Here is a 20,040-nt window from a genome sequence, read left to right as displayed (position 1 = left end):
TGCCTGATCATTGGCTGCAGCCTCTCCTGCCTTTGATGCAGGAGGCAAGTGTATTAACCACTGCGCCACAAGCTCTCCGCAGATGTCTCAACAGCAGATGAGGACACAGGAAGAGCAAACTTGTTTTCTAAGCACCCTCAGTAGAGTCACACTGGCCTCCCCTCCAAACAACCCTTTATTCAGTGTTCATCCTGAAGCTTACATAGCGGTTAGATTCTGGGCCCCTGCAGACGTCCTTTTTCTTGTGCATTCATGACGATTTGTGCTTAAGGTGCTATCGGTGCTAGGGATGGGGGTCACTGCGTTGTGCCGATCTGCATGCAGCTTGATAGTCCGTTGTTTCTTCACCAGTCCGTCCTTCTTTGGTTTCTGCTTTCTCTGGCGCTTGCTGATTCGATCTGCTGTGCACGGTTTTGGGTGATTTGATCCTCAGGGTTTTTTTTCGGGTTCCAAAAATTATGTAATTGTTTTCGTAGATACTTATGTAAATGCCAGCATTCCACATAGTTGTTTGGTGGCGGAGAAAGATGTGTAATTTTTAGGTTGCTTTATGATCTGGTTTAAGCAATGAATTCCCAGTTTATTTAAATCGCTTAAAAACTCTCACACTTAGACAGGGCACTAGGAGCTGAGCCAATGACTGAACATCAAGGGTCTTGTGAGGGGCAGCAACAGAAAGTTAAAAAACACAGTCTGAGAGAGTGTGGGAGAGGCGCAGGCAGGCAGACGGCGGCGGCGCCCCACTGCACCGCACAGACACTGTCTGTCACTGTCAGTCACACAGTGACACACACACACATTTAGAACAGAGCGAGCGAGCGAGAAACAGCCCTTGGTTAGCTCAGGACAGCAGCAACGAAAGAGGGGTGGGGGTGTGGCAAGGTGGGTAGCCTGGCTCAGTCTCATCATCATAATGTTTCCCATGCAAGAGATTCAGAATGCTCTGAGATACCTTGTTTGAAAAAAATGACATTGCAGGAAGATTTGACAATTAACACTGAAGACATATATAGCCATTTTTTTTGCATTATATCGTGATAATAACAATTTTTTTCATAATATATAATGGACAAATGGAAATCCTGTAGTTGACACAACATCTTAATTACGAAAAAAAATATGTAAAGTAGGGGGAGGACTTTTGGGGGGGGAAATTGTAGCCGATTGCAGTTGTGGCTGCAAAATCCATGCCGATTACAGCCACGGTCCGCCACAAGAGATTGATGCCAATCCAAAGAGACAGTGAATTAGCTAATTCAGTCCGGATCCGGTACCACGTTCGATTTTGTCAGATATTCTTCCTCATCCCTAATCGGTACACAATCCCTCTTTCAATACTGTTTGCGCCCAATGCCTCTTCAAGCTGTCCCATTAAAGGTCCCTTCCTTCCGCATCTTTCCTAACTTCTCAATATGTTTTTCCTTCTTTATGGTTAGTTTTGAAGTAACTGGAAGGGGCAGAATTTTGTTTGATAAAAATAAATTGATGCTTTAAACACTCCCCCTCCCCAGTTGTATGCCATGGGGAAAAATAAGTCACACACACCCCACTTCAACCCAGCTTTCTGAGAACAAATGGGTAGGCTTCTGTCTCATGTGTGTGTGTGGGGCACAATAAAGAAGGGGCTGCTTTCCACAGGAGCAGAGTACTGGGTACTGTTCTGGTCACCTCACCTCAAAAGGGACATTGTAGAGCTGGAAAAGGTTCAGAAAAGGGGAACCCGCATGATCAAGGGGAAAGGTTGCAGCATTTGGGACTTTTTAGTTTAGAGATACATGATGGAGGTGCATAAAACTGAGCACGGAGCAAAGGAAATGAATAGGGAGACGTTTTTCTCCCTCTCTCATAATATTAGAACTCATGGACATACAATTAAACTGACTGTTAGAAGATTCAGAACAGAGAAAAGAAAGTACATCTATACACAGCATAGATCATTAAATTATGGAATTTGCTCCCACAAGGGGTCAGTTGCTGTTGTGCTCTTGCTCCCCAGCGGCATCTGTTTGACCACCGTGAGATAGGATGCAGGACTAGATGGGCTCCTCCTACATCCTTATGTAGTCCTAATCTGTTATATCAAAACAAACAAATCCTCTGCATGCCTTATTTGAGAATAACCCCTTCAAGCCCAGTGGGGTTTATCTCTGAGTAGACCTGCATAGGACTGGGAATTCTAAGCAGAGGTAAGCATAATGAAAATTGAAATGGGGAAGGGAACATCCCAGGATGAAGCGCAATTGAACTCTGTGGGACTTGCTTCTTCGTAGGTCTCTTCTACTTTATGGAGCATTCCATTCTGATTAGTTTGCAGGGCGGTTAGACAACATTGTGTCAAGCAAGTGCTAATCCCACTCTTTCCAGTGCATTTCCCCTTCACTCTGTTTATCACAGAAAGTGTGATCTTTTGAGGGCTTGTGGAGCAAGAGCTCCAAATCAGCTGTAATGGTGCAGCTTGAATTTACCTGTATTGAATTGCACCCGGAAACAGCGACAGTCCAGAAGGTCCCTTAGACAGATGCAGCAGAAGGGTGTGGAGCTGGTCTCAGCTGTACAGGTTGTTAGGGTTTGTCCGCTTGTTTTACTGGCCTCCTCTGCTGAGCATCTCTAGCTGGAGATTCTAGCAAGTGATCATGTTTTTCTATTTATGCCATGAAAAGCTTCCTCGCAGATTTCTGCAAATCAAACTGCTGGTAAAGGGAGAAGAGCAGGCCCAGGGTTTATTTCTTGTCCGTTGGTAACCTTATTTGGCTGGGCACTCCGCAGTGGGGATAGGGGACTGAGGGGAGGTGGAGGGGACCTGTACCTGAGTGGAACAGGACTTGGGGTCCCTCCAGACTGTGTTTCCACCCCCTGGGTTGTATTCTGCCACATGTCATTGGTATAAAATCCACACCATACATTTAAAGCACATTTTGTTCCCCCAAAGATTCCTGGGAAAGTGTAGTTTACTCCTCACAAAGCCGCAATTCCCACGATCATTAACAAGCTACAGTTCCTAGGATTCTTTGGGGGAAGCCATGTGCTTTAAGTGTATGGTGTGGATGTGACTGCTGTGAAGTCCTCCTGTTCAGGGTTTCAACCAGCCAGTCATGTGCTTTAAATGCGCTTTAAATGTATGGTGTGGATTTCATGTGGCTCATGTGGCATTAGTGTGATGGATTTATATTGGTCCGTCTGCACATCAGGCTGCTATATTTGTTCTGCAATTCTTCCCAAATTATATCACCATCTGGAGGGGCGCTCTTGCGCTGTAGCACAACTAAAGCAGAGCAAACCACATCAACAACCTCGGAACATTTCTGATATGAAAAGGATTTCATCAGGAAGTTATGGAACATGCAGTGATTGGAAACAAAACAGCATGCCCCTCCCGCCCGGAATTTTCCCAGATGCAAACAAGTATTGAAAGTGGGATTGTGTATAATTGCTCAGAAACTATCATGAGCACAAATCCTGCTGTATGCACAATCAAAAGGATGCATGCAGTTGCAGGGGCCCTCTGCCATGCTCTTGCAGGCCTGGTGCCAACCTGGTCAGGCTCAGTCAAATTTCAACCACCACCATCCCCAAAGGTGGCCTTGGTGATCCCTAGAGGAGAGGCAGACAGGCCACAAGGTGGTAGAGCCACTGCCCCCTGGCGTGGACTGATGCGGTAGGGGCAATTTCCTGTCCGCCAGTTCCATCCCTGATGGGGCCTAGCTGACGGGCACTACCAAACTGCGCATTCAGGGGCTGCCGTTTATCATGCCAATATTATAGACTCAGACGGCAAATGCAAAGCACTATTGATTGGGCTGTCATGGGAGATGGACGGCACGGGGCAGGCGTCAATAAGAGCTGCAGGATGCCAGGGCCCCGTCCCTCTGTAAATCACATCCACAGGAGTCGATTCTTCCCCCCGCCTGGTGCTAATAGAGAAACCACCTCTTTAACGGCAAATGCCAGCTGCCCCTAAATCATCCGGCAGAGGGTGGGGATGGAGGCGCGTCCACTATTGACAGCCTGCGAGAAAATCGGACACGGAGCCGTGATAACCGACAGCCTGGCAGCCATAAATCACACGGACGGGGAGCAGTCAGGCGGATCAGCTTTTCTATGTAGTAGCAACACAAACATAATTTGGGGGGGTTGACCCAACCTGTCTCGGTGGTCTCCAGAGCTCCCCACTGTTCTCTTGGGCTCCCTCTCGCCTCTCGTAGAACATATGTTCACTAGGCCATGGCCTCGCATGGGTGCATCAGAGGCTGCCCCCCCACTTGAGAAAGGAGAGCGTGGTGGGTGGCCCGGGGTTGTGGCAAGGGATGAACAAGTCTGCCGATTTCTGCTCTGGATCAGAACTTTCCCATGTTTTTATCCATAATTCCACTTCATTTCTGTATTAATTGGCATTTTTCTTCAAATCCTCTCAAAATGTGTATTTTAACCTACTATATATTTTGGGAAGTTGTCTGCTCTCTGTGTGTTTTTGCCTCTTAAGGATATCGCAACCAAATTTTACTTGACGGTTCCTGAGATCAAGGAGCAGGCTTTCGTCTATATTTGGATACAAATGGATGCCATTTTGAATCAAGGTGGTGTATGAAACGTTTGAAAACTGCACTGATTTTGGGAGGTTTCTTAGAATTCCCAAGCAAGGCTGGACACTTTCTGCTAGTGCTATTTATTATTCAAGAAACACTGTTGTATCATTTCCCTAATCCCAAAATGGGTAGGGAATTTCTCTTCTTGTTCTGTGGGGTGAGAAAAACGCACTCTGCAGTTGCTCAGGGGAACTGCCATCAAATTCTGTCACAGCTAAGCCCTGAAAGTGAAAACATGTCAGGGATGAGCTAAACCCTGGTTTTGCTCCCTGTATCTTGGATCTTGTTTGGTCCCTTCAAGGGGGGGGGAGGCTTCCTTGGCTGAAACATTAAGGTTAATTTTAACTCATTGCTAGATCTGTTTTGGAGCTGCGTTTCTGCCTTCCTGGGGGCTCTTCTTTCCACCTACCTGCCTAGTAATTGAATTTCACGCCCGGCTGGGTGCCTGCCTCTGACTTAACATTTTGGCTGCAAATTTCTTTTCTCTCTTTCTCTCTGTTTCTCTGCAAGACAGCGATGGGGGAATTTTCTGTTTTGTTTTACCTGCTATCTTCTTGTGCTCTTCTGTGGAAGCCAGCGTTGCGTCACCGGCAACAGCACTTTACGTGATTAAATCGATTCACTCGCAAACAGCGGATCAACGAGAGGGATTTTTAAACTTGGGATTTTCTCCCTTTTTAAATCATAGCTCTCAAAGAGCAATGAGCACAATTGACAGTGGCATTTTGAACATTTCTTGCTCTGCCCAGAGGCTGCACTGAAGTCATGGTTTGTTGAGATAATTAATAGCATGCTGGAAATAGCACGGAGACCATCTAGTCCAACCTGCCTGTCCAAAATTTGTGCGCAGTGTAATAAAGGTGTAATAAGGAACATAGTAGCCACAACTGGCACCCTAAGAGCCATGGCTGCTCGCTGAACACACGGCAGCCATGATTTGTGACAAGAGCACCAGAACCGGAATTAGGTTCCACATACGCACTCAATATAGGTCTGTTCAGGGGTCGCCAACCATTTTAGGCCAGTAGGCACATCTGGAATGTTGAGGAAGTGGCGTGGGTGCTGATCACAAAATGGCTGCCATGTGAGCTGTGGCATAACACGAAATTGCTGTCCCATGTAAGAAAGCAGGAGACATGAAATGGTGGTGGCACGTTCCCCCATGAACCACCCCATAAATGGGGATGACAGCCCCTCCATCAGCCACTGCGACACTCGCTCTTTGCACCTCTCTTCCATTCAGAACAGAAGGGAGGGTGGGCGTCCAGTCCTGGCATCCAACGAAAATGTGGGCATGCTTATAGGGAGGTGTAGGAGAGGCCAGCCCTCTGCAAACAGCTACTTAGTGGGAAAAGCAAACAGTCTCTCGTGCCTTGTTCAGCTTTGAGGGGATATTTCCTGAGACTTTTTGCCGGCAACCGCACCGGCACCCGTGAAGGCTGCTCTTCATTACCCAGTAATGCCTTCCAGTGGCCAAGACCCTTCTGTAATGTTGACAAGTCCCTTCAGCAAAGGAGATTTCTAATGTTAATTTAAAACCCCCAGCGGCCCCCACTTTCCCCTTAACCAGAGCTTGAGCCCACTTTCCCTCTCCCTTTCTCCCACGTTATAATCACTCATTCTTTCCCTGTCTTCATGTTTGGAGTCTCCATTGCCATGACCTGGTCTTGCAGAAGGGGGGAGAGAGAGGGAGTGGTGGTGGTGGTGTTTCAATTTCTCATAGAAAAAATAGTCTCTGGGCAGGGCAACATTTGATTTGTCATTTGATCTTCAAATCTTGAGATTGGAGACGCCAAGCCAATCAGGACATAGCTATTAGCTGCAATTTGCTTAAAGTGGTTCATTCCAGACTGATGCTAGAGATGGGTGAATATGTCCATTTCGGATTCTTTTTTTCTCATTATTCCAATCTTAAGTTCAGCTCTCCACATTTCCACATAATTTTGTCATTTTAAAAAATGTCCTCAGGAAAATTCATCAACATTTTAGTGTGTATTTCTCTTAATATACACATTTTAGCAAAGTGGTTTTCCCAAACATACTTCATCTTGCATGTTATTTTCATGGGGAGGAGAGCCTGGCTGGGAGTCCAGAGTCTGCGAGTTCAAATCCCTGCTCGTGTCTCCTGGATGTCAAGGGCCAGCTAAAGATCACCCCCACAGGGAGCGGCTCAGGGGTTACATGCCCTGCCACCTGTGCAGCCGTGGGAAAGCGGCATAGTCCCAAGGAGCCCAGTTGCTCCCCAGCTAGCAGTTGCGGACAAGGAAGAGGCTGGCTTGTGCAACCGTGGCAAGCTGAGCAGGCCCTAGCCAGCTGGGGAGGACCAGCCTCAGAGGGAGGCAATGGTGAACCCCCTCTGAATACCGCTTACCATGAAAACCCTATTCATAGGGTCACCATAAGTCGGGATCGACTTGAAGGCAGTCCATTTCCATGCATTCAGAGGCACACTTGACCCTAGTACATGGAGTTTTGTTCCCATTACTTGGCTGAAGAACAGCACTGCAAAATCTAGAGGAGTGCAGATTTTGGAGGATGCCTGTGTTTTGGTCTGCGTAGTGTTTTGGGAAGTGCAAATTAGGTAAGTTTGCCTTTAAATGCAAGCTGGCTCCAGTTTCTCCCCCCCCCCATGCCCACAACCAATCCACAGCAAGCACTTCAAAATACCCACCACCACCACCAGTTTGGCCCTGATAGCAATCAAATTCATCCAGAATGCTTTCAACCATCACATTGTTGCTACTGCTGCAGTTCCATCAGGGGGGAAAGTGCTTAGGCAACACTCCACTTTGGCAACTTCAGAGACTGGGGTGGGAAGCAGAAGGCAGCTTGTGTTGCTTTCGTTTACAGCAGGATCAGGGAACCATGACAAGATTGCCCCGTTGCTGTGTTATGCTCAAAGAACAGGACTTGTCTGCAGCAGAGAAAAGCTGTCTCCCACCCCAACTCCTCAACAGGGAGGGAAAGATCTGTTCGTTTCGCTTCCCTCAGTTTCTCCACATTTCTGTAGCAATTTGTGGGTTTTTTTAAAGATCCTCATGAAAATTCATCAGCATTTTTGTACAAATGTTTCCTAACAAAAACATTTTTGTGTGCAGTTTTGATTAACCTGCACATTTTCCTTAACAGAATTCATTTTTGATTGTTTTCACTAATATATTCACTAATATTTCACAAATACATTCATTTTTATGCACACTCCCCTAATATATGCATTTTTGTAAATGTTGGTTGGTTGGAGAACTGCATTGCAAGATTCGGAGAAGAGCGAATGTTGCAGGGTGGCTGCGTTTTGGTTCTCATGTTGTTTTGGACAGTGCAAATTTGATAGATTTGGCTTGAAATGTGAGCAGAATCAAATTCCTGTCCCCACCTTAGCCTTCCTTCCTTCCTTGCCCTTTACAGTCTCTAGTCTTGCTCTTTCTTCCCCCCACCCCTTCGCCTCTTTCTCCCCACTCCCAGCCTTGTCATTCTTTTCCCCTCCATCCCTTAAGCTCTCTGCTTCATCCTGCTCCCAGCTCTTAAGCTGGCTTTTCCGCTCCCTCACCACCATCACTTACACTTTGGGTGCTTCCAGATTACCTGTTCATTGAACACTCATCCTGATTGGCTTGTGGAGTGGTTTGAGGCGCTGCATCAAAGCTACGGATAGGGGAGAGGTTAGGTTTTCTTTGATTTTGATGAGAGTATGTCTAATTTGCACTTCTTGAACCACTGCACAAACCGGAACGCAGCCATTCTTTGAAATTCCCACTTCTCTGAATTTTACGATGCTGTTACCCATAATGTGTACAGAAATGTATACGTTAGGGGAAAGCGTGCATAAAAATACATATATTGATGAAATATCATACCAAAATGCATTAAATTAAGGAAAATGTATTGCAAAAACTGTGTGTGCTAATCAAAACTGCATGGAAAAATTGTATTTCTTAGAATAAATTTGCACTAAAATGCTGATGAATTTTCATGAGGATTTTTTTTAATTGCAAATTGTTGCAGAAATGCAGGTTTGCTGTGCAAACTTTTAATTGCACAGCCTGATTTTACTAGTCTATGATTGAATCCCAGCCCCCAAACAGTGACAGCCTGGTACCGTTTGTGTCTCTGGCAAGGCGCTCCGCTTCTTGTGGCCTCTGGCTCCACCTGCCTCAAAATCCATCTGCTGCCCACCAAGACCAGGGGGTGCAGTAGCTGTGCCCACTGCCGTCTGCTACATCATACATGCGCGTCAACTAAAAACGTAATGTACGTCCTGCTTCAGAACTGTTTTTTAAAAAATCCATAGGCAAATTTAATCGTTAGTTGAAAACTTGTGTATCTGACATTTCTTTCGTCAGGTGATAGCCCTACTTTTTAACCATGACAGCTAAATGATGGAACCTCCACATTCAGGGGCAGTACACCTGTGAACCCCAGTTGCTGCAGACAACCCGAGGATGATTGTTGCTTTCATGCCCTACTTCCCAGAAACATCTGGCTGAGGCCACAGTTGGCAGCAGTATGCTGAAGTAGCCAAGCCATTTGGTCTCATCCATCAGAGCTCTCCTTAAACCCTTTTGCCACTTCATGCTACCCAGTGATGGAGCCAGGCCTGCAGGGGGAAATGACAACTCATCCTCCGTGCTTGAATGTGGGACAAGGCAGGTCACAAATAACCAGTGGCTACAGGGTGGATGGGGGTTGCGTTGAAGCCCCTTGGTGCAAATAACTGGAGAGGCTGATTTATAGCCAGCAACTCCATGGAGTTTGCACGGGCAATTTGTCTTTATTATCAGGGGCAACGCTGGCGTGTCAGTGGGAGATTTGCATTTTGATTGCATTTCCCCAGAGATGATGCAAAACCTCCTCCTGCTTCTGCACTCAGGCAAAGAGGAGTCCAAGGAAATGACAGTATCCCAATGCAAAAAATTGTGTTTTTATTTTTCTCTGATCTGGGGCCGACTGCTGTGTCCCTAATGTTCCATTGGGGGGTGCTGTGTCACACAGGAAAGGGCCTGCTGAGAAATATTATCAACAGCACCCCACATCTCAAGATCTGATTTTCTTGTGGGATAAGCAGTAGTGTAGTGACAAATTCAGAAGTGCAAGGTCCCTTCATGATAGTCATGCCACATCCCCTTACAGCCATGCTCCCTTGCTTGCTCTCTGTTGTCATCTCCACATTCCTCAGTTCTTCCCAGGTGCAACTTCTCCTATAACAACAGACATCCCTAGGAGCCAATCGGCATGAAAGGGAAGTGTGTTAGCTACTGAGAAGAACCTTCTGAGTGGCTGACTCACCTCCTTTTACTCTGATTGGCTTCAATCAGCAGGAAAAGACAAGGAAGCATGTTAGAAGACTCTTCTCAGTGGCCTTTCATGCTGATTGGCTCATAGGATGCTGGAGACATAGGGACCCTGCTGGGACCCTGCTCCCAAAAAGTAAAGGGTCTCAGGAGGTCTTAGACCGCTACATCTGTGGGGACAGAGCTTGAGGATACCCATGTCTCTCTGTTTCCACCATGCTCAGGAGTTCTGCGTAACCCATAATCTTTCATAGCCTTTCAGTCAATGAAAGTTGGAAGGCACTCTACCACTGAGCCCTTCCCTCTCCTGCTTCCCCTTCCAAACAAACATGTATCCCTAATGCAGGAGCTTGTAGATCAGGGCAAAAAAGAAGAAAGCCGACCTTGAGTCTTTTCTAACCCTGAAACCTTGGAAGGGACTCCCTTGTTTCCTAGGGTACATCAAAGATCATGGTGCTCCTAAACAACAGGACGTGGCCTTCCTTCCCCCTCCCCTGCCCAACCAGGAGTGGGGTTGTGAGGGTGGAGATAGCAAGCCAGCGTGCTGCCTCTGGGCACTGCGAGAAAGCCAAGCCATCCCTCGCGCCAGTGAATCACTCGCAGAGTTCCGGTGGCATCTGGTCACTTGAGACGCTGAAGCAGCCATTGGCAGCAGCATTTGAGGGCTGAAGGATGCCGGAGTGGCGAGGCAGGACTCCTGGTCCTTTGGGCAAGGGTTGGTAGGTTGACCACATCTCTCTTTCTCTCCCTCTCTCTCAGTTATGCTGGAATAAACACCGTTAGATTTCACCATGGCTCCTTTGGCTGACAAGCCCTTGTCTCCACAGCACTCTTCCAAAAGGACGATAGGGACCAGAGGAAGCTGCTTCATCCCGAGCCAAACCCTTGGTCCATCTAGCTCCGTACTGTATAGACTGACAGGCAGCAGCTCTCCAGAGTTTCAGTCCTATCTAGAGATGCCATTGGGCATTTCACCCAGGACCTTCTGCATGCATGTCCTGACCACTGAGTGACAGCCCCTTTCCTGCATGGCTGTCATGGCGAAGAGGGTAACGCCTTGTTCTCTGCTGCTGCCCCAAAGGACCGGGCTAGTTGTGATGGGTTTAAGTGACAGGAGGGTAGGTCTTGCTTGAAAATTCTTGATGACTGACACCACTGACTCTTCACTACCCTCAGAGGACCAGTGGTGACGGTGAGGTCAACCATCCTGCAGAACTGAATTGCTTATTTATTTTAATCGCTTGAGCTGTTTTAATGGAGCTGGTGTGTCTTGGTTTCATGTCGGTATGTGTCCATGTGCACGCACATGTATTGTACATTATCATTGCCTTGAAATTGGAAATTGGATTTTGAGTATAAGAAAAGCAGTGGATAAATAGCCACTAGTTAAATGGTTGTGGTTTTAATTTCTGTGTATATGTTTTTATATTGAGTGTATTATATATTTTACTGTCCATCGCCCAGAGTGGCAGGACAACCTGCCGGATGGGCATCTAATAAATCCAATTAATAATAATAATAATAATAGCCACCCTGAGCTCCTGCTGGGAGGAAGGGCGGGACATAAATCAAATAATAAATAATACAACCATTGTAACAGACTGAGGCTAAGTAGATCCCGAACACTTGTGTGGATATCTGGTGGTAGGGTGGCCACAGTACGGAGGAGAGCCCACTAGGTGAAAGGGTGCTCTTTGTGAAGGACTGTTCCGTCCCAGTCTGGTTTAAAGAGAAAGAACCATAAGGCTCCTGCTGGGAGGGTTATAAATCAGTAATAAATAAACAAAACAAAACAGTAAATAAGTCAGGAGACCAGGCAGGGCCTTGGGGTGGCCCACCTGGGCAGCAGACTGCACGGGCGCACAGGTCACATCTTCCCTGCTACCGTGAGATGTACTGTTTTTTTTTAAAATTAGAGTACTGTATTTATACCAGGAATGGAGAACCTTTTTCAGCCCAAGGGCCACATTCCCATCTGGGCAACCTTCCAGGGGCCACATGCCAATGGTGGGCACTGGAAGCAGAGGCCAAAGTGAACTTTACTAGTTGCTATGTGCATTCACGCGACCCTCTCTATCCTCCATCTAGACAAACAAGAGGCATCGTTAGAGCTGAAGGGCGCAGCCCAGCCTGGCAAAAGCACTGAAGGAGGGTGTGAAGTGGGGCTGGTGGGGAGGAAGGGGGTATGGTGGTGGTGGGAAGAGTCCTGAGGGCCAGATAGAGAGGGGTGGAGGGCCACATTTTGCCCCTAGGCCTGAGGTTCCCCACCCCTGACAGGTATATACGTATAAATTAGCAGATGCAAATCTGCATCATCTCCTTTGGTGGCACATTTTGGCAATGCACAAGTCACTACCCTGCCTAGTGTTCCTGGTCACTTCTAGCTGTTCTTGGCCTCCAACTCCTATCAGCGCCAGCCAGCATGGCCTAAGGCCAGGGATGATGGGAGCTGGAGTCCCAGCAACGCAGGGAGGGCCACAGGTTGGGGAAAGCTAGCCTACTCATCCTTCCCCTCAGAGCCCAGTTCTCGTGGCTGCCCTGGAGGAAGAGAGCAGGGGAGCAGAAAGGGGGGTCTCTCAGGGACGGCTGCTGTGCCTCCTGCTGCCACTGGCGTAGAGAAGGGGGGAGCAAACAGGCAGTATTAAGATGGAGAAGGAGCAGCAGGGGGCTCTGCTGAGGCGTGGGACCTGCTAACCCCCCCCCCATCAGAATAAGCAAAAGGTAAGCGAGGTTCTAGCAAGGGCTCGGAGATCATCTTCTAACTTTCAAATGCTCCTTTCTACAAAATATCCCATTCTCCAAGAGCTTAGAGACTGGGAAGTAGTGGCAGGGCAAGGCCAGGCTCAAAGGAATGTCCTGCTTCACACATATAACGTGGATACGGGGGGGGGGAGGCACAGACACACACAGACATGAATATATGTGAGCGTAGGCAGGTCTTCTGATGGACAGTGATTGCTGGCTCAACAGCACCCCCTGGTGACCAGCTACTCTTCCCAGTTTGTACACATGGATCCCAGGTTTACTTAGTAGCAAGTGCAACATGTTTCTGAAGAAGAGGGAGGAGGCATCAAACACCCTTGGCAGGCCCAAGCCCTCACAGCCACCCCCCTCCTCTAAATCACTCTCGGCTCCTCTCTCGCTTGCCACCCCTGCTCCCTGCAGAAGCTGCTGCCAATAAATCTGGGCCGGCTGTTTTAATATTTGCACACTGCTCCTTTGTTTCAGTAAACCTGGCTACTGGCTTAGCTTTGCTTCTTTGCCTCCCCATCTCACCCCACTCTGTCTGCAAGCTAATTGATAGCGGTCCTGCTCACCATCAGTCATTATGATGTGGTTCCAGTCCCTGGTAAATAAGGCACTGTCCCCAGTTTACCTCTATAATTTGCCTTTGGGTGTGTATGTGTGCCTTGTTAAAACGTTGTTAGAATGCGCTGCCAGCATTGTCAGTCTCTGGGGTTCAGCTCCCTCCCCAGGACTGGAATTTAAGATTCCTGTGTGAGGAATGGGTGCATCTTTTAAGTGCATGCGCAGGGACACCAAGGTGCGATCGTATACTTGCCATAAGACTAGCTGGGGGTTGTCTGGATGCGATGTCGGTGCCACTGCCCAACAGAGACAGAGGGATGTAGCAAGATGATGCTTGCACCACTGGGAGCTGGGTAGAAACCTCCAGGCCAAATTCAAGGGGCCAGCACTTTCTTGTGTTGGGATTCAGTACCTGAAGGTGTGCCTCTCTTGACGCCAACCTGCCTGTGACCTACGACCTTCAGAGGTGGCTCTTGTCTGGATTCTACTAGCAGATGTACTGTGTGTGTAGATGTGGGAAAGAGCCTGCTCTGTGGTACCCTCCCCTGCTTCTGAAATGGCCTTGCCTTGGGAGCACCCGACACCAACACATCCATCACGCTGGTGCCACATAAATTCTTACCTGTTTGCCCAGGCACTAGAGCATTCCTGTCTGAGAGCAAGTAGCCACACTGTAATTTTTAGTAGCTTTTGTATGTTTAATGTCTTTCTATTTGTAAAAACAAATATGATGCATTTCAGCTGTTCTTGTTATGCTCATTTATAGCTTTGGTTTTTTGATTTGTAGTAGTTCACGTACTTGCTTATTATGCTTTCCCTTAGGATTGATGATGATGATGAAGAAGAGTGGGCTATAATTATGTCTAATAAATAGACAATAAACAAACACCAGTAGAGAAAAGCCTTCAGCAAACTTGAGATGTGACTTTGTGTGTGGGGCTGTTGAACTTATCCAAGCTATGAGCATGTTTTGCACGAGGGCGGTATATAAATACTTCTTTAAAATAATATAAATTTATTTATTTAAAATATTTTTGGACCACCTTTTAGGACAAAACCTTCAGAAAGCATCTTCCATCTTACAAATACAGGATCACAATATTTGGTAAAACAAGACCAGCATAGATGAGAAATGCACACACATACATACACAAAGCATTAAAGACCACAGTAAGATTCAACAACAATAAATAGCAACATTCCAGCTCAGCCAAATATCAGTAAAACAAAATAATTCAGCACCAGTTCAGTTCAAAATGTCGCATGAAAGCAATCTGAAGCAAAGAGGTCCTTCATGCCTGATTGAAGCGTGCAATGATGAAGTGGCAGGAGCTTTTTTTGGGATAGAGTTCCATGAAGTGGGGGGTCACGGCGGAAAAGCGATCGAGTGTCCCTGCTGTCCTCTTTGAAACGGGAGTAGTGATGGCTCTAATTGCCATGGGTTGCTCTTCATTTGTTTCATGCTAGCTTCTTATTTCATGACAGGGAAATGTCAGGTGTGTGATATAAAAATACTAACATGAATCATGTCGAGTATATATTCTTTTAGAAGTGTGTATAATAACATCAGAACATTAGAAAATATGTTGCTACTCAAAGAGGGCACTGCTGAGTGCATGTTTTAACTCTTTTTAAAAAAAAATATTGGAATATTTATATACTGCTATTTTAAGCCTGAGTAATACCTTCAGAACTACCTGGGGAGCCCAAATGCAGCCAAAGGGTGGTATGTATGTTTAAAGCAATGGAAGAAAAATAAGTAATAGTCACTTAATAATTTATTAAAGTGCTTAAGATATACTTGGCAAAATAGAATCTTTCTTCTGCTACCTTCGGAAGGAACAGGCTTGCACTAAGCTTGATTTAGAGCAGGGCGGGGGGATCTTTGGCCCTCCAGATGTTGCTGGACTCCCAACTCGCATCATGACCACTACACAGGGATGATGGGAGTTGTAGTCCAGCAACAAGGATCACAGGCCCTGTTCTAGAGCAGAGGAGCAATGGCAAGGCACTCTGGAGTGTGTTCAGCAGCTCATCTCTTGCACGCATCTCTTAGTTGAAATTGCAAAAGGACATAAGCGAGGGGGAGGCTTTGCTATGCTCTCTAAATGGGCAATGACCCTCCTCTCTCTCTCTCCTCAGTTGTCATTCACACAGTGGGACCTATTGCTCAGGGGGAACCCAGCACCGCACAAGAGGCCGAACTCAGCAGCTGCTATAGGAACAGCCTGAAACTTGCCGTAGAGAACAAGCTGCGGACTGTGGTGAGTGGACAGCGGAGGCTTAAGGGATTTGATAGAGCCTTGAGAGACGTTAAAGGCAATAGCAATCCTGAGGCTTGCGGTGTAAGAAGTGAAACTATTTACAAACTAGTTCTTGCTTTTTTAAAAAAGGGGGGTGATCCTCTACCAAAGCCAGCTAGCACTGCTACTCTCTTAGGATTGCTAACAATGTATGTATTTTTTTCTTTCACAAAGGGTACTTTGTAATTATTCTGATTGGAATGAAAGGCACACATAGATTTCACAGGAAAAGATCCAGAAGTCGATACAAGATCTCTGGTGGCTGTAGGAACATTTGATTCAGTTTGCATTTAAAGACAAACCTACCTAATTTATACTTTCCAAAATGTGCATATTAGGCAAAATTGTATACAGAAATATATATAAAAATCTGCACTAAAAAGCTGATGAATTTTCATGAGGACTTTTTTTTGAAAACAAAGAATTCACAAACTGATGTGGAGAATTGAAAAATGAGAAACACAAAAATTGACAAATTTGCCCATCCCAAGTTGACTGCTTAGGTGTTCTACGGATGCAGGGCTGCAACCCTGTCCTCTGCATCTGTTCCCCTTGGCCAGGCTAGTGTTTTCCCCTCCTCACAAAAAAGCCATGTCAGGCCCAGCAACCCTGTCCTGTCCTGATGCCCCAGGAAAGCTCACAAACAGGGTAAGATCATTCCAGCCATCATCCCCTTGTGGGCTCTTCTGATACTGATACTGTGCTGGCACACAGAGGCTGAACGCTACAGTGGCTAATAGATAAGACAAGGTAATTAAATTAATTTGCTTTAACCACAGGTCTAAGTGATAATGACAGATATATATTTGTAATACAATTACAAAGCAGGGACTTGCAATCAAAATATAAAAATCCTTGAACTGAAGCACTGCTAAATTGAGTTAGCCTTTTATAAACTAGCTCTCATTTTTGATGCAGTAAAACAGGGCAAATTTTCCCCTGTGGTAGGACATGGGGCAGTACCTTGGAACAGCCTTTGCCAAGCTGGTGCCCTCCAGATGTTTTGGACTTACAACTCCCAGCACTGGAGTGGGCTGGGACAGCTGGGAGTTGCAGTCTGGAGGGCACCAGCTTGGCAAAGGCTTTTTTAGAGTGCCTAGCTTCCCTCCTTGGCTGCTGTGACTGACAGCTCCTGGTAGATCCATCACTCGTGAACTGAGCCCCCCCCCCCGGTGGCAAAAAGGAAAATAACAGAAAATATGTCAGAGAGAGAGAAAGTGGTGTCCTGCTCACTTCTGGCTTGGCCCCCCCCCATCGAGTACTTGTTTAGGGCCCATGACAGATCATCCCAAAGGCATGCAGCCCTTGGGAGGGGGGGAGATTCCCCACCAATGTTTGAAGCTTGTTAATCCTAAAGGTCCTCAGCACATCTGCCCCCGTTTGGTTCTTGCCCCTTGTGTTGAGGACATTTTGCCTGTCTGAATATGATCTATTCTGTTCTGCGGTTGTAGGCTGCCTTGTGTTCTGTCACCCCCTTTGTGTTTGCCAGGGGCGGGGAGATGCTCTTTTACGATGAGCAGATAAGCAATTGCAGGCTCTAAAAGGGGCTACAGTTGGGGCATTAAAGGGACAGTTGCCAGATTTCATATCCCTTCAAAACAACATGATTTCCTTGACAATACACCTTGAGAGTTTTACCCTAAAAAGCAGCATACATATTTGAAATATTTCTCTCCTGTTTTTCCCTCCCCTCGCCAATTAAACTGTGTATTTGCCAGCGTTTCAGTCTGCCCCTGTAGCCGTCTGCCTGTGTTGTCATCAGCAGCTTCATCTGCATACACCAACTGCATGTGCGGTTTGTTTTCACGTTGTGAAACGTTTCTCCTGCCACTTTCTGTGCATAAAGTTGGTGTTAAAGGCACAAGAGCAGGCCAGATTGGGTCTTTTTCTGGTCAGTTGGCAACCCCAATTAAAAGTCCTAACTGTACAATTTTTTTTCTTCATAAAGATGTGCCTCCCTTATCCCAGCCACAATCCTCCCACAACTGGTTTTGCTTAGGTTGTGCTGTGGCTTTTGACACTGGGGAACCTGTGGCCCTCCTAATATTGACATACCACAACTCCCATTGTCCCTGAGCATCAGCCATGCTGTCTGCGGATGATAGGAGTTGGAGTCCAACTTCTGGAGGGCCACAGGCTCCCCACCCTGATCTACAAGAGGCTTTTTCCTCCCTTCTGCTGAGAAGCTGAGTGGGCTGTGCCAGATTCCCATGGAGGAAAGTACATGGGAAACTGACATTGTATGGGGTTTTTTCAAAGTACTGTTGGTGAAAGCATGAAAACTACATTGTTTCCTACACCTAGGAGTAGCAGCGCTTGGGGAAAGGGGTAGCTGGCTTTGGAGAGGGTCTTTCTAGTTATTTAGTTTGGATTCCCCCCTCCCTTTTTTGTAAATTATTTTTAAACCAAATTTAACCCGGCTAGGAGAGGAAAACATGACTTGGATTCTTCCCTTCTCTTTAAAACAGGTATGGGGGAACAACTCTTTGATGCGCCAGATGTTGCTGAACGAGAACTCCCCTCATCCCTGGCTGTTGGCTGATGGGCACTGCAGCTCAGCAACATCTGGAGGGGCAAAGGTTCCCACGCCCACTTTAAAAGGTGCAGGGGCCCTATTGAGAAACAGGGCTCCCTCAGGTAGAGCAGGCAGTCTTGTGGCACCTTAAAGATGTAGCTGATTTATTGCAGCAGCAGCTTTTGTGGACTTCATCAGTCCTCTTCCTGGGATTCATGATCTGTTATCCTGACGACTGGCCTCCTGCTGGCAGATGATGGCGAGAGGGAAGGACTCTCAAGTGCAGGGGGGGGGGACTGCACTGCACCCTCCTCAGTCAAGGAAGGAAAAAGCACTTGTGTCCTTGAACTGCAATGATGCCTCTAGTTTGCCCAGAGAACTAAGATGTTTGCTAGACTCCAACTCCCATCCGCCCCAGCCAGCATAGCCGATAATTCAGCCTGACAACAACGGCAGGATACCAGGGTCCCCAGTCTTGGAGTAAGCCTCTCGTCCATCCTCAGCCACACAGCTGGAATCAGGGAATGGGAGTGGGTTTCTGCCCCTCCAAATTGTACAGGCTGTCTCTAACGTCCCCCCTTTTCTCTATCTTTCGGCCAGGCCTTCCCCTGCATTTCTACAGGAGTATTTGGTAAGTAATGCACGGGAAGGGGAAATGGATCAATCCTTTGCTACAGCAAGAGATAACATGGAGCTGGTTCTGCAACATCCTCCTCTGTCTCCCATTTTTCATAGGCTACCCAAACGAAGCAGCTGCAGAGGTTGTGCTCAACACATTGCACAAGTGGCTAGAAGAGAATAAGGAAAAGGTGAGGGAGGGCAGGCACACCCTGTTGGGGCTGGCTAATAGAAGAGAATAACCAAACCAAAGCAAAACTAACCAAACCCAACCTAAACCAAAACTAAACAAGAAGTGGTGCATAGTGTCAAAATGGCGGTGCAAAAGGCAGGGTAATTCAAAAACAAAATGGCAGCAGATAACTGAAAACGACCACCCCAACCAGCCCAACTATCTCTGAAAAGGTGAAAGAGAAAGAGGAAAAAAGCTGGGAAACAAAAACCCCAACAACATCCCCCAAAACACGCTCTCACACACAAAATTTTCACACACACTTAAAGACTCAATTCTCACAGTACACGTGGATATAAGTGCCTTGGACGAAGGCAAGAATGAACTGGAGTGGGAGGGGCATGGATGCCCCAGGTCTTGACTTCTGTACATTCTTGCCTTCGGATGCTAGATGGCGCCATTACCCACGTGATGGCATGCTACTGCCGTATTAGCAGAACGCCGAAAAGCAGGGCCCTACTGTACACATAAAAACTTTTCAAAGACAGTCACCTACAATGAACCAAAAACAAGGTATTTAAGTTAAAACCCTGATTTAAGAAAAACAGCACAGTGGAAAATGGGAGAGGTAGATACAATATTAAGTGTGGTGGATGCCACTAGCTGCAAGCAGCTCAGATCAGGGTTGGGAGAGCTGGTGCCCTCCAGCCATTTGTGGACGCCTGCTCCCATCGGCCCCAGCCAGCAGAGCCGCTTGTTAGGGATGATGGGAACTGGGAGTCTAGCAAGAGCTGGAGGACCACATGTGTCCCAGGCCCTGGTCGCAGAGGAACAAACGGCACAAAATGCAAAGATGCAGATGTCACCCTGGCCCATTCCTCTTCCTCCTGCCCCTGTCAGGTTGACCGCCTCATCATCTGTGTCTTCCTCGAGAAGGACGACGAGGTCTACAAGGAAAAGCTGCCCCACTTCTTCCCCGCTGGTGAGTTGCCGGCAGCGGGAGGCCTTTTCAAAAAGGGCAGCTGCTTCCGATAAAACCTCTGCTGGGACCTCCGCTAAAGCTCCAGGCTCCTTGATGGGGTGTTGGCAGGGCGCAAGAGAGTTTGGAAAAGCTCTTTGCAGGGAAGTCTCACCTCTCCCTCCGTTTGTTTCCAGCTTGACCACACTTCCCACGCTCTCTGACGGGGGTAAGCGCGTCCTGGCTCCCGTGTGCAGTGTAAACATGCATGTGCCGCTCCCACAACAGCCAACA

General features: G+C 47.1%; 1 protein-coding gene across 3 annotated transcripts in view; it reads left to right on the top strand.

Moving 5' to 3' along the window:
* The window catches only part of MACROD1 (mono-ADP ribosylhydrolase 1), a 366,194-nt gene that overhangs the window by 344,939 nt on the left and 1,215 nt on the right, over positions 1–20,040 (top strand). The window contains exons 6-10 of one of the 3 annotated variants that reach the window (XM_061606930.1): positions 15,323–15,444; positions 18,599–18,629; positions 18,734–18,807; positions 19,689–19,770; positions 19,944–19,975. In XM_061606930.1, coding sequence (XP_061462914.1) covers positions 15,323–15,444; positions 18,599–18,629; positions 18,734–18,807; positions 19,689–19,770; positions 19,944–19,948 — 314 coding nt within the window. In that variant the 3' untranslated portion in view covers positions 19,949–19,975. The remainder of the gene's footprint in view (positions 1–15,322; positions 15,445–18,598; positions 18,630–18,733; positions 18,808–19,688; positions 19,771–19,943; positions 19,976–20,040) is intronic. The other 2 variants (XM_061606929.1, XM_061606931.1) reach the window with 2 other exon arrangements.

Source organism: Rhineura floridana, chromosome 22 (assembly GCF_030035675.1).
Source record: "Rhineura floridana isolate rRhiFlo1 chromosome 22, rRhiFlo1.hap2, whole genome shotgun sequence".
Taxonomy (NCBI): domain Eukaryota; kingdom Metazoa; phylum Chordata; class Lepidosauria; order Squamata; family Rhineuridae; genus Rhineura; species Rhineura floridana.
This window is presented reverse-complemented; position numbering and strand designations above follow the sequence as displayed.